General features: G+C 43.2%; 1 protein-coding gene across 2 annotated transcripts in view; it reads left to right on the plus strand.

The window, feature by feature from the left end:
* The window catches only part of LOC139442360 (tubulin polyglutamylase TTLL5-like), a 38768-nt gene extending 26629 nt beyond the window's left edge, over positions 1-12139 (plus strand). For both annotated transcript variants that reach the window (XM_071223162.1, XM_071223163.1), the window contains 6 exons: positions 1087-1257; positions 2957-3019; positions 4570-4662; positions 5866-6643; positions 6994-7091; positions 9580-12139. In XM_071223162.1, the coding sequence (XP_071079263.1) occupies positions 1087-1257; positions 2957-3019; positions 4570-4662; positions 5866-6643; positions 6994-7091; positions 9580-9587 (1211 nt within the window). In that variant the 3' untranslated portion in view covers positions 9588-12139. The remainder of the gene's footprint in view (positions 1-1086; positions 1258-2956; positions 3020-4569; positions 4663-5865; positions 6644-6993; positions 7092-9579) is intronic.
* The last annotated feature ends 1095 nt before the right edge of the window (positions 12140-13234 follow it).

Genomic DNA, 13234 nt, shown 5'->3' on the forward strand with positions numbered 1-13234 from the left:
CGGCTTTCTGTGTGTTTCTTTATTTGGATTGACAATTATTCACTTAATTGTCTGTAGTGTATTGCAACCTTGTAATGCATGCTTTCCAATATTGAATTTAGGTCACGCGCCTATTACACACGCTTAAGTAGGCTTGTTCTCGGGATATACGGTCCGAATGAAATTTATTTCCCTCTTTTCGACTGTTTAACCTGATCTAAGATTAAGCTCACACGGATACTGTGTTCTCATCCGCTGCGGCGATGAAATACCTATCCAGTGGGGCCGTTTGGAGTCACCAATCGTTTTGGCAATGACGATTGAGCCTTACGGTATGCGCTTGACAGTGCTTTGGTACCCCTATATGGTAACGCCAAGCTGGGAGCATGCACATCGAGTGCTTCTGCCTTGTTGTATACTTCCGCTGGCAGGAAGGAACACGAGCAGTCAGGTTTCGGGTTGTAGGTGCTCCCCACCGCCTACTGTGGTAGTCAGCCTCGCTAGAACAGTGGTAACGTATTACTTAATGTAATTTGTAGAATTTTCCTATTCGGAATATTCTATAAGTAATACGTTACCACTAGGCTGTTGCCCGCCTGTCCGTCCCCCGAGCACTTGCTCTCGCAAGAGACAAGAGTGAAGGGTGTCACATAGCAGCTAGGTGGCTACGCACGTGCTGCATGAGGTAATTGAGATCTCTGTGGAAGATTTCGCTATAAGAGCAGTTGTGGGGGACAACAGCCTCGGTATAACAGTGGTAACATATTACTTATAGAATATTCCGAATAGGAAAATTCTACAAAATCACAAGTGTTACAATAATTGTTGAATTTAACAGTTCCGAATGACTTTCACAAATGTTGGTACGCCTGTAATTGAATATGCCATTAACCAGTTTATAGAAAAACAAAGGAAAATATTTATAATCTCTCCCACAGGGAACCAATAGACAATGTAAATGTGATTTTTAGCAGAATGAGTTTCAAGATTTTCTAAAAGAAATTGTTTACAATGCTATTTCCTTTGTTTCAACTAAGCATTTAATACTTTCTTTCAGTGTAGTTTAACATACTCTGTGTCATGATACTGTCCCCTTTCTCCACTCAGTGTGCAGTGCTTCAAATGCCGATATTAGATATGAGAGTGGGGGTTCGCACAGCTTGCCGCGGCCTGCTTCCGCCCACCTAGCCCCTCCTTCATCTTACAACAATGCTGTGTCCATATACAGCCAGAAACTGACACGCCCAAGGTCTGCTCTTGTCAGCAATCAGAAAACAGGTACTCCCCTCTACTGGCTCATCACAGATGCACTTCCAGTCTCACTGGTGATGCACTGGCTTCACATATTGCAGATTGGCTAAGAATGATGCCCTCAAACTTGACCAGACAACTCCCAACTCTAGGACTGACAGATTCAAGTTGTATTTTAAGGACTTTTTTCACCTACATCTGATTATTACTTCATGTTTGTTGTGTAGTGGGAAGTCCCCTTGTATGACCTTCATTGTGACCTCCATTGTGAAGTGGGAAATTCCGGTAGTATGACCTTCATTGTGACCTACATTGTATGACCTCCATTGTGAAGTGGGAAATTCCGGTAGTATGACCTTCATTGTGACCTACATTGTATTACCGCCATTGTGAAGTGGGAAATTCCGGTAGTATGACCTTCATTGTGAAGTGGGAAATTCCGGTAGTATGACCTTCATTGTGACCTACATTGTATACCGCCATTGTGAAGCAGGAAATCCCCTTGTATGACCTTCATTGTGATTTACAGTTTTTGGCCGCCATTGTGAAGTAGGAAATCCTCTAGTATGACCTCCGTTGTAACTTACATTTTGAAGTTGGATATTCCATGGTATGACCTGCATTGTGAAGTGGGAAATCCCCTAGTATGACCCACATTGTGAAGTGGGAAATCCCCTAGTATGACCCACATTGTGAAGTGGGAAATCCCCTAGTATGACCCACATTGTGAAGTGGGAAATCCCCTAGTATGACCCACATTGTGAAGTGGGAAATCCCCTAGTATGACCTACATTATGAACTGGGAAATCCCCTAGTATGACCCACATTATGAACTGGGAAATCCCCTAGTATGACCTACATTACAAACTGGGAAATCCCCTAGTATGACCTACATTACGAACTGGGAAATCCCCTAGTATGACCTACATTACGAACTGGGAAATCCCCTTCTATGACCTACAGTGTGAAACAAGTGAAGCTGACTAGGAGATATGAAGACCTTTTCTTTTTCTTTTCATTGATGAAATCATTGTTTTTTGTACTTTTAGCTTTATTAGCCTTAACAGTGCTTATTTGCTTTTAGAAAGTGAGAACATTGTCAATTGTTTAATGTTAAAAAACACGTTTTTGCCTGCAGGTTTTGCACTGGTTAAATCTAGAAATGTAGTTTGTAACTATTAGCACAATATTTTAGGTGGTATTACATTTTGGTTAAAAATATTCATATGATTTTTGCTTTTCTATGAGTTGGTCTATGTATTTTCTACAGTAGTTCCAGGTGATGATGTCGGGTGGTGGCACTACCTGATGCTGCATGGCACAGCCACAAGCCGGAACGTGGCTCTTAGCATTATATTGTTTATATTGTAGTGTTATTGGCTGTATTATTTCCAAAGACTACTTGGGTGCACCGCCATTGTCTGTTCAGAGTTGCCTACTTTGGGCACACCAGAAACCTATGATCATGGGTTTGAATCCTAGATTGCCCTGATTATGTTTCTTCACCTGCACCGCGTTGGCTTTTCTCCCACTTCAAGCTGCCATGCTATCATGTAGCTGGAATACTGTTCAAAGCGGTGTTGAAATCCAAATCATTCAATAAACCAAATTTGACTAGACTCTGGCTTCGCATTAGTGGTGAAAGTTGTAGACTGCATCCTGCCTGTGTAGAACCGCATGCGTGACTCAAGGCCACTGTCTGTATTGTTTGGTGTATTTCTTGCAGGAGTTTATGTTGAGACCATCCCTTTTACATATGTCCCTAATATGTATGGTGAGTTCTGTAAAGGTAAGCACAGACTAGGACAGACTAGTGTAGCAGACCAACTCACTGTCTGTGTAGGTAGATTAACGTGTAGGGGGAACGTGCCCTGCTGGTGTAGCAGACCAACTCACTGTTTGTGTAGGTAGATTAATGTGTAGGGGGAACGTGTCCTGCTGGTGTAGCAGACCAACTCACTGTTTGTGTAGGTAGATTAACGTGTAGGGGGAACGTGTCCTGCTTAGGTAGCAGACCCACTCACTGTTTGTGTAGGTAGATTAATGTGTAGGGGGAACGTGTCCTGCTGGTGTAGCAGACCAACTCACTGTTTATGGAGGTAGATTAACGTGTAGGGGGAACGTGTCCTGCTGGTGTAGCAGACCAACTCACTGTCTGTGTAGGTAGATTAACGTGTAGGGGGAACGTGTCCTGCTGGTGTAGCAGACCAACTCACTGTTTGTGGAGGTAGATTAACATGTAGGGGGAACGTGTCCTGCTGGTGTAGCAGACCAACTCACTGTTTGTGGAGGTAGATTAACGTGTAGGGGGAACGTGTCCTGCTGGTGTAGCAGACCAACTCACTGTTTGTGGAGGTAGATTAACATGTAGGGGGAACGTGTCCTGCTGGTGTAGCAGACCAACTCACTGTTTGTGGAGGTAGATTAAGGTGTAGCGGGAACGTGTCCTGCTGGTGTAGCAGACCAACTCACTGTTTGTGTAGGTAGATTAACGTGTAGGGGGAACGTGTCCTGCTGGTGTAGCAGACCACCTCACTGTTTGTGGAGGTAGATTAACATGTAGGGGGAACGTGTCCTGCTGGTGTAGCAGACCAACTCACTGTTTGTGGAGGTAGATTAACGTGTAGGGGGAACGTGTCCTGCTTAGGTAGCAGACCAACTCACTGTTTGTGGAGGTAGATTAACGCTTAGCGGGAACGTGTCCTGCTGGTGTAGCAGACCAACTCACTGTTTGTGGAGGTAGATTAACGTGTAGGGGGAACGTGTCCGGCTGGTGTAGCAGACCAACTCACTGTTTGTGTAGGTAGATTAACGTGTAGCGGGAACGTGTCCTGCTGGTGTAGCAGACCAACTCACTGTTTGTGTAGGTAGATTAACGTGTAGGGGGAACGTGTCCTGCTGGTGTAGCAGACCAACTCACTGCTGGTGTAGGATGTGACTAGTAGATCTAAAAGGAGGAACTTATGTAGTGAAGCAACTTACATGTCAGATACTTGTTTCCCATACTGTCTGTGTTAGTGAACTCAGTATTGTCCCTGATTATTTCTGTTGTTTCACCAGTGAGTGGGACTTACTTCAACACAATCATTCAACAACATCTACTTAAAAACATTAGTTCCAATAAATGCTTTTTTATGTATGACATGAACTGTTTAAAAATGTTATATGCAAAAATTGTAATCAGCTTAGAAGTTGCCATTGGCATCCATTAAATTAAGCAATTCAGGAGCATGTTGTTGTTGGTGCAAGTTGCATTGTGAGTCCTCTCCTCATACAACAAGTACAGTATTGTGTAGACTGTGTGAATGTAGTCTTTAACCTAGTCTTCAACTAACCCAGGTGGCCGCCCGCCCTTCGCTCGACCATCATCAGCCACAGTACATTCCCGGCCTTCATCAGCATCAACTTACATCACATCAGAACCCACAGTTGGTAAGTTGTGTGGCCTCCAGTACATCAGAACCCACAGTTGGTAAGTTGTGTGGCCTCCAGTACATCAGAACCCACAGTTGGTAAGTTGTGTGGCCTCCAGTACATCAGAACCCACAGTTCGTAAGTTGTGTGGCCTCCAGTACATCAGAACCCACAGTTAGTAAGTTGTGTGGCCTCCAGTACATCAGAACCCACAGTTGGTAAGTTGTGTGGCCTCCAGTACATCAGAACCCACAGTTGGTAAGTTGTGTGGCCTCCAGTACATCAGAACCCACAGTTGGTAAGTTGTGTGGCCTCCAGTACATCAGAACCCACAGTTGGTAAGTTGTTGTACATCATCTAAGGAAGGGAGGTAACTCTTGGACATACCTATGGACACTCCATGGTTTTTTTCATTTTTTAAAACAGCATGGTTTCATCCAAGTGTTGATGTGTTCTTCAGTTAGTCATGTCCTTGGAATGGGGAATACCTCAACAAGATTAGCGGGATTATCACTTCTAGCAGTATGCAAATTACATTGTTTACTGTTCAGATATGTATAAGAATGTGTCGAAGACTAACACATTTGTCTGAACATAAAAATCCTCTTACACCAGAAAGCATACTGTTGTATTGTGTTGTTGACACCTGCCACTGTGTTGTGTTCATGCCTGGTGTTGTGTTGTTTCAGTCCCTGGATTCAACAATAGGATACATATTCAATCAAAGATATCTGTTAGGTAAAAGGCGACTATGCTTGTCGTAAAAGGCGATTAACGGGATCGGGTGCTCAGGCTCGCTGACTTGGTTGATCTAGTTGCATGGATCCATGGTCATGATGTCAATCACTGGATTTTCTGGTCCAGAGTAGAATTTTTACAGACCGCCGTCATAAAGCTGGAATATTGCTGAGTGCGGCATTAAGCAAAAAATAAACAAACAAATGCTATGTGGTAAATGTCAATCATTCTGTAATGTATAGATGAAATAGTTATGATCTGACTTGGTTGATTGCATGCAATCATAGCCCCAAAACATGCTCATTATATCAACCACTGGTTTGTCTGGCTCAGATTTGTGTATTTTCAGGCTTCCAGGATATTACTGATTGAATACAGAACTACAAACAAAAGAAGATTTATTCAAAAGTAGCTATGTAAAAGTGTGTCTTGCTCTCAGTCGTGTCTGTGTATGTTGACTGATGATCATGTTCTCGTCTACAGACACCTACAATGAGGAGGCAATCCATGACGCTCTGCAACGTTTAGCCATCCGACAGCAAACCCGTCAGTACTCGGCCTTTAACGGCACCAGCGCCCTTCAGCCTGACCAACTCATCCATCATCTGACCACCCCCACCCCCAGCCGGCCCGGCAGTGCCACCCACTCCAGAAAACCGAGTGAAAGTCTACTCAATGGTGGGGAGTTCACTGACAGCTCCTCCAGTAGCAACATGATGTCCCAGCCAGGCCGGAGACAGGAACCTGGCCAGCCACTTCAAAGATATTTAACAATGGAGGAACAAATAATTAGATCACGCCCATCTTCATCTTCTGGGTCGAACCGGCCTCGTGCAGACTACAAAGTGTCTGGCAAACACGGCAAGGCAAATGTTAACATGGACAATGCTAATGCGACATTTAACAGTTTCATTGATGATCCTGGTAGTCAGTGGCAGAGTGACCTGATGGCCGCGTACAGCCAGGTGACCGGTGTCCAGCCCCAGAACTACCAGAATGCCTCCGCCAATAGCCGGCAGTACCACCTGGCTCAGCAGCAGCACTCCACCAAGCAGCAGCGGCTCATGGAGCAGAGCAAAGCACTTCTGGAGCAGAGTAAGGCTAAGCACCAAGCAATGGTTGCTCAGGCTCACGCCGCTCAGAGGACGCTTAGCTATACTGAACCTGCTGAGGTGCAGCCAGGCAAGCAGACATTCACCCCCAAACCCCCCATTCAGCCGGCGGGAGGACGCAGGATGACCCCGGCACACAGACTAGCCAGGTAGGACGTCTGACTCTTCTCCCCTCCTCTGTGTGTTCCCTGCAGCTTTACAGCATCACTCGTGTAGTCAGTGTTCCATGTACTGTGGATGCCAAATGTCCAGAGACTGTTAAGAGACAGGCCAATGACGTATACTCTTAACCTAAGAACTAATTTATTTTATTGTTTAAATGATGTAACGGAAAAATACTTCCTTATAAGGAGGTAAACACTTTGTTGTAAGATCTGGGTATTTTATTGTCTGACAGTAATTGGCTACCACAAGTTGTGCTGCACATGTACATCAATGTGCCAGATGAAATTAAATATGATCATACACTGAAATGCCCTTACTCGTACTGATATTACAGGACTCCTTCAAATGATGAAGGAAACCTCAATTTTAACTTCTACAACAGTCTCAAGTATGACATCCACACTGGCCAGATTCGCACATGGAGTGGGGATGGTGAGTTGCCCCGCCGCACTCTGAACTCGTCCTCTACACTCAGGGGGCGGTCTCCATGGTGATTCAGTTAGTACCCGCATCCACAGATTCTGCCTCATGCTAACTCTGCTTACCTGTGAACATGGTGTACATTGGATACTTCTAATCTTCACATGGTGTCTTTTACCAGTGTAATGCCACACTAGTTCAGCACATACACTGGCAAATATGGTAAAATTCAGCTTTAACAGATTTATAAGGGCAGTGGTTTGGTTGTTAGTTATTTTATTAAGTAAATCAGCAGGTGTTTGGTGCAGACATAATGGATGGATGAAGGTATTAGTTGGAGCAGCATTGGAGACTTCCCTGGGTGGGTGAGGATGTCCTGCTCTGTAGTCTACTCCTTCTTCCACAGCTAGTACCTACTCCCACGGCTAGTACCCCAGCCAGGTGCACAGCGGTCTTCACACGTTTCTTTTGTTCTGTGCACTCAAATTGGATGTTTTATTTGCCAGGTGTAGACGGACCCGATCCAAGACAGGTAACTTGTCTGTGTGTTGTAGAGATTGTGACAAAACACTGCAGGTGGTACACACGCAACCCAGGGACACTTCCTGTAGATGTATCGTTGAAAGTGACCTTGGTCATACTAAAGTGGGGTCTTGTAAATGCCGTGCATAGGTGACCTCTGTTTTGAACTTTCAAATGAAACAAGTCTATAAGTATGTGTATACAGCCAGACAAGGAGACTTCAGATTCTATGACAAGGTGTCTGTGTTTGTACCATGAGTGTGATAAGGAATGGTTATACCAAGAAACTGTTAGTGGTTGAAAAATCATTGGAAAGTGTTCGTGTGATTTGACAGCTTCAATTTTCTTATGACCACTTTTGTGAAGAACTGCTGAAAAACTTATACATAACTGAAGCATTTTGTGTATTTCTCCTTTGATAGATGACACATAGAAAGTTTCGGATACTTCTCCTTTGGCACACAGAAAACTTTGTGTATTTCTCGTTGACAGACCACACTACCCTCCGCCTACCTGCACTGTCTGACACTGGGTGTTCTGTATGTCGTGTTTATGTGGTTCAGGGTGTTGCTAGTTTAGTGTCATTCATATTTATTTCATTTTGTCATTTAAGTTTTACATATAATCTCTCTATTTTGGAGCCAAATAATGGCAGTGTCAGGTCACCAATACTAAATATATCCTCTGGCCTGGAATCAGCCAATCTTGGTAACTGAAAACAAATCCTCAGTATAATGTATTTTGGTTTCGTTTTTAAATTTTAGCAATATCCAGCAATAACTCCCACTGTGTTCAGAACATATGGACAACGATCCTGTGTGACGAGTTTTGCGAGTAGACAGAAGTTTGTGTTGTATGAGTGCTTGCTGTGTGTGGACCGGTGTGTCATGGAGCAGTTATCATCTGGATCATGTCATGTACGAGTGTGGAAAGAGGATACGTTATAATATCTCCTTTATCATGACATTGCCCTTGGGAATAATATGTAGTGTAGGTTAACTCAAAGTTGAAGACATTGTGAAGCCAGACACTGGTAAACATGATAACGTAGTCTCATTACTGTGTGTCTCTGGCTATAGTTACCCTCCAGCGACAAATGATCGTGGGTTCGAGGCTCGGGTTTGTCCTGATTGTGTTTCTGGGTTTGTCAGCACCATACCCGTGTTTAAGGATTTCACCGGAGTGATTTCACGTCAGAGACATGCGTCACTAAGTGCTTTCTGTCCACATGAAGCTGACACACCATGATGTACATGAAATATTGTTTGCCGGGGAAGTGTGCCGCGGGTCGTGGAATGCATCACTCTTCTGGTCATCTCTGTACTAGCAGCATCTCATGCCGCGGTCAGATACTGTACACGCTGATGTAGACGATGATGTACACGATGATATTGATCTACATGGCGATGTTCACGCTGATGCTGATTTTGTGAATGCAGGGTGGTAGAGCTAGAGTACAATGGGTGCTTTAGCCGTTTGTTTCATTAATATTTTAGATTCTTTATTTTGTTTCCTAATATCTCTGTCATTATTACCTCTGACTAGACATGTAGACGTGCTGGCACCATCTGAATGTGTTGCATATATATATAACTATATTTTTTCAAACAACACATTATCTCTTCAGTTTTTCACATATTTGATGTTTTTAACATACCTCATTTGATAACAAACTTCTGTCTGTACAACGTCCCTCATGTGTGTACCAACATGAACAGAAGTTAATACATCCCACTTTCTATGGAGAACAACTTCTGTTACAAAGAATAAAAGAAGTTGTAATCCTTAAAAATGTGTCTTGTATTCATGTCCTTCCAACTTCTAATTAAAGTCTTCATGAATAGAAATATTAAAGTTAAAATGATTTTGCTGATACAATATGTAATATCATTAGCCTGAAATAGGAATCTGATACTTTCTGCTTTATCCTCAGCTGTTTTTTTCAATTGCAATGAAATGTGGTTTGTTCACTTGCCAGGATGGTGATGAAAGAAGGCCTGTGACAAGGACCAGCACCAGTGTACAGAACAACAGGGTTGGAGGCAGGACCAGCACCAATGTACAAAACAACAGGGTTGGAGGCAGGACCAGCACCAGTGTACAAAACAACAGGGTTGGAGGCAGGACCAAGAGGGAACGTCCTCCTCCACGTTGTGCAAATACACAGAGCATTCCTTGATGTTTGTTGCTAGATCAATATATGTTTTTATTTACACTGACAAGAGTGTCAGGACATTGTCAAGCTGAGCCTGCTGCTGCTGCTGCTGTCATACTACTGACTGTTCTGCATGAGGATTCTGAGGTGACACCCTTGTTATCGGCATGTTCACAGTCTTCCCTTCTACTGGCCCAGTCGTCTTAAGGCCCCGTAATTCGCTGTGCAGAGTTGCGTCCCTTGGGCACACCAGAATCCTATGATAGTGGAATCGATTCCTGGTTCACCCCGATTATGTTTCTAGGTTCAACACCACTATACCTGTGCTCGTGGGTTTCACCAAAGTGGTAAACGTCTGAGACCAGCATCACTTTGGGCTTTCCTCCCACATTAAGCCGTGATATATCTGGAATAATGTTAAAAACAGTGTTAAACCCTACTCACTCACTCTTACCTGGTGTTTGTTGGTGATCACACCATTACAAAGTATTTGACGTCTGTCCTGACAAATACAGGGAAGTATTTTGTTAGGCTCCCTTCTACTTTACATCCTCCAATTCCTGACTGACGCAGCATCTTCAGCAGCAGCAGTGGCTACAGCATCCTCATCACTGTGATACACGGCCGACCAGCTGAAACAGCTGCCTGCCTCTCTGGCAGCAACATTCCTGTATATAAAGACTATTTATTTTTTATAACACATACACATTTTACCTGAATAATTGTAACGTTAGTTTTGTACTAAATGAATTTTATGCATCCTGTACATATGAGTGAGCATGTCAGTGATCTGTAGGATTTAATTTCAAACTGTGCATTTATTGTCTCAGTCTCTCACATTATGCAGTCTCTATGCTATGATACATTCCGGTAGCTAGATGGAGTGATGGAGTGTTAACTTGATAATAATCCAACAATGATATAGATTTGTTAATAAGTATTAAGTTTTTACCTTTGCCTGACACATGATGGCTCAGTGGAACTGATAATCACTGATAGTAGTACATTGTTCAGAATGAGAGGATATTTACTGTCTGCCAGGCTGTGAGACTGCTTAGCCAAATGCTGCACTCCATGACATGAACAAGTTACATAAGTATACAGAGTCTCAAGTTTTAGGCCACCCAGCCTTCACCGCACAAGTAACTTTGGTCTGGAATAATGTCTTGAGTTACAGATTGTATATATAACCTCCCCTGACAGAATGCTGTCTGGATGTGAATAATAGGGATCTGCTTTTGTAATGACCATTACTTACACAATATTCACGTAGCAATGTCTGTGATACTCACTGATCTTATACACTGACCTGGTTCATCCGTCCAATATGAGAGTCTTACAACTCACCACCTAGGTCCAGCATGGCCTCAAAATGATGGCCTTCCACACGCTCACAGACCTGGGACCAGCATGGCCTGGAAATGATGGCCTTCCACACACTCAAAGACCTAGGTCCAGCATGGCCAATAGTGACCAACACACACTCACAGACCTAGGTCCAGCATTGCCAATAGTGGGATATGCATGTCCAATAGTGACTAACACACACTCATAGACCTAGGTCCAGCATGGCCAATAGTGACTTCCACACACTCACAGACCTAGGTCCAGCATGGCCAATAGTGGGATATGCATGTCCAATAGTGACTAACACACACTCACAGACCTAGGTCCAGCATGGCCAATAGTGGCTTACACACACTCACAGACCTAGGTCCAGCATGGCCAATAGTGGCTTACACACACTCACAGGCCTAGGTCCAGTATTGCCAATAGTGACTTACACACACTCACAGACCTAGGTCCAGCATGGCCAATAGTGGCTTACACACACTCATAGACCTAGGTCTAGCATGGCCAATAGTGACTTACACACACTCACAGACCTAGGTCCAGCATGGCCAATAGTGACTTACACACACTCACAGACCTAGGTCCAGCATGTCGAATAGTGACAGACCTAGGTCCAGTATGGCAAATAGTGGCTTACACACACTCACAGACCTAGGTCCAGCATGACGGATGTGTAGTGGACATTTACAGATCCAAGATCCGGTGTCCAATGTGGCCATTAGGAAAGTCCTGCTGACGGTGTCTCATCAGGGTACACACTGACACCAGGTGTTTGATGTAGGTGTTTATATTACATGTCTGTGTGTCCTTTATTGTTTGGGAGTAAACTTGTTTCTCAGTTTGATTGTTTTTCATGTATGCCAAATGAGACCTGCACTTGTTTGTTTATGCAAAATGTTTAAAATAAGTATGAAATTTGTGATGTTGCGGTTGATTATGAAAATGTTCAAGTTTCAATTTTGCAGAGATGTGTTTTGTTTTTGACATGAGATTAAACAATACGCAACCGAAGAGAAGCTGGGTGCTGATATCTTGACTCTTGATAATCATAGTCAGTGTGTTGCAAATGGTAGTCATCATGCATTAGTGACCAATATTTTCCAGGTTGTTTGTCTCCCTCAAAAAGTCACGGCAATAACAAGGAAAGATAGTTTGTTTCAATGTTTCCTCGGACAAGTTGTACAGGGTCTCTCTACCATGGTTAGTCACGTCCTTATGTACTGTTTATTTAATAAGGTTAGTTTCATGAAATGTCATATTTCAGTGTTGCGTAGGTGAAGAAGACTACTGTCAAGGATGGAGCCGTCCGGGAACAAGACACAGTCCCATCAGCTGCACATTAGCCAACTCTTCATTCAGTGTTATCACATAATCATAACTTCATAGATTTGGTACTAATTTGTGAGAGTAGAAGTACCGGTATGTATCTCGTCTTGTGTGAGTTCTTATCTCAGGACAGTAGCACATGCAGCTCTAGGTATTGGTGAGAGAATCAATCTCTGAAAACGACTGGTTGCTTCTTGCTGTTTCTTGACAGTTTATGGCGTATTTCCAGTTGATTATATGGTTTTATGATGACTTTGGTGTGACAGTCATCCTATGAATGGCTGGTCAAGGCAGTAAGTCACTGACCCAGGAGCTGGACATTTGTTGACAGAGTCTGCTGCTGGAGGGATGTATTGCTGTTTATTGACCTGGACGTCCACGCTACACACGCCTACATGTGTGGCCACACCTAACCCTCACTATGCAATGGATATTTTGTTGATGTTGCTCTGATCAGTCCAAGGTTAATATCAATATTTTTATCTGATAATGCATTTAAACAAAACTTTTATTATTAATATATATAGATTTTGTATTATGATAGAACAGAACAGATCTGAGTTAACTGAGGAGTTTTAGGAAGTGTTTAGGCTAGGAGTTAGAAGCTTGATTAGGGGATTTGAGGATTTTGTGTTTGTTTTAGGTACTTGTGTACTGGTAATCAAAATTAAACATGTTAGGATGCCAAGGAATTTGACTTTTCTATACAAGCATCATCACAGATGTGAAGCTGTCAGGTGTAAATTAGCTGCCGTATCTTGTCTTTCACTGTGTAGTCACTTGTATTCAATATGGAGTG

This window comes from Haliotis cracherodii, unplaced genomic scaffold, assembly GCF_022045235.1.
Source record: "Haliotis cracherodii isolate W230 unplaced genomic scaffold, xgHalCrac1.p SCAF_5, whole genome shotgun sequence".
In the NCBI taxonomy this organism is placed as follows: Eukaryota; Metazoa; Mollusca; class Gastropoda; order Lepetellida; family Haliotidae; genus Haliotis; species Haliotis cracherodii.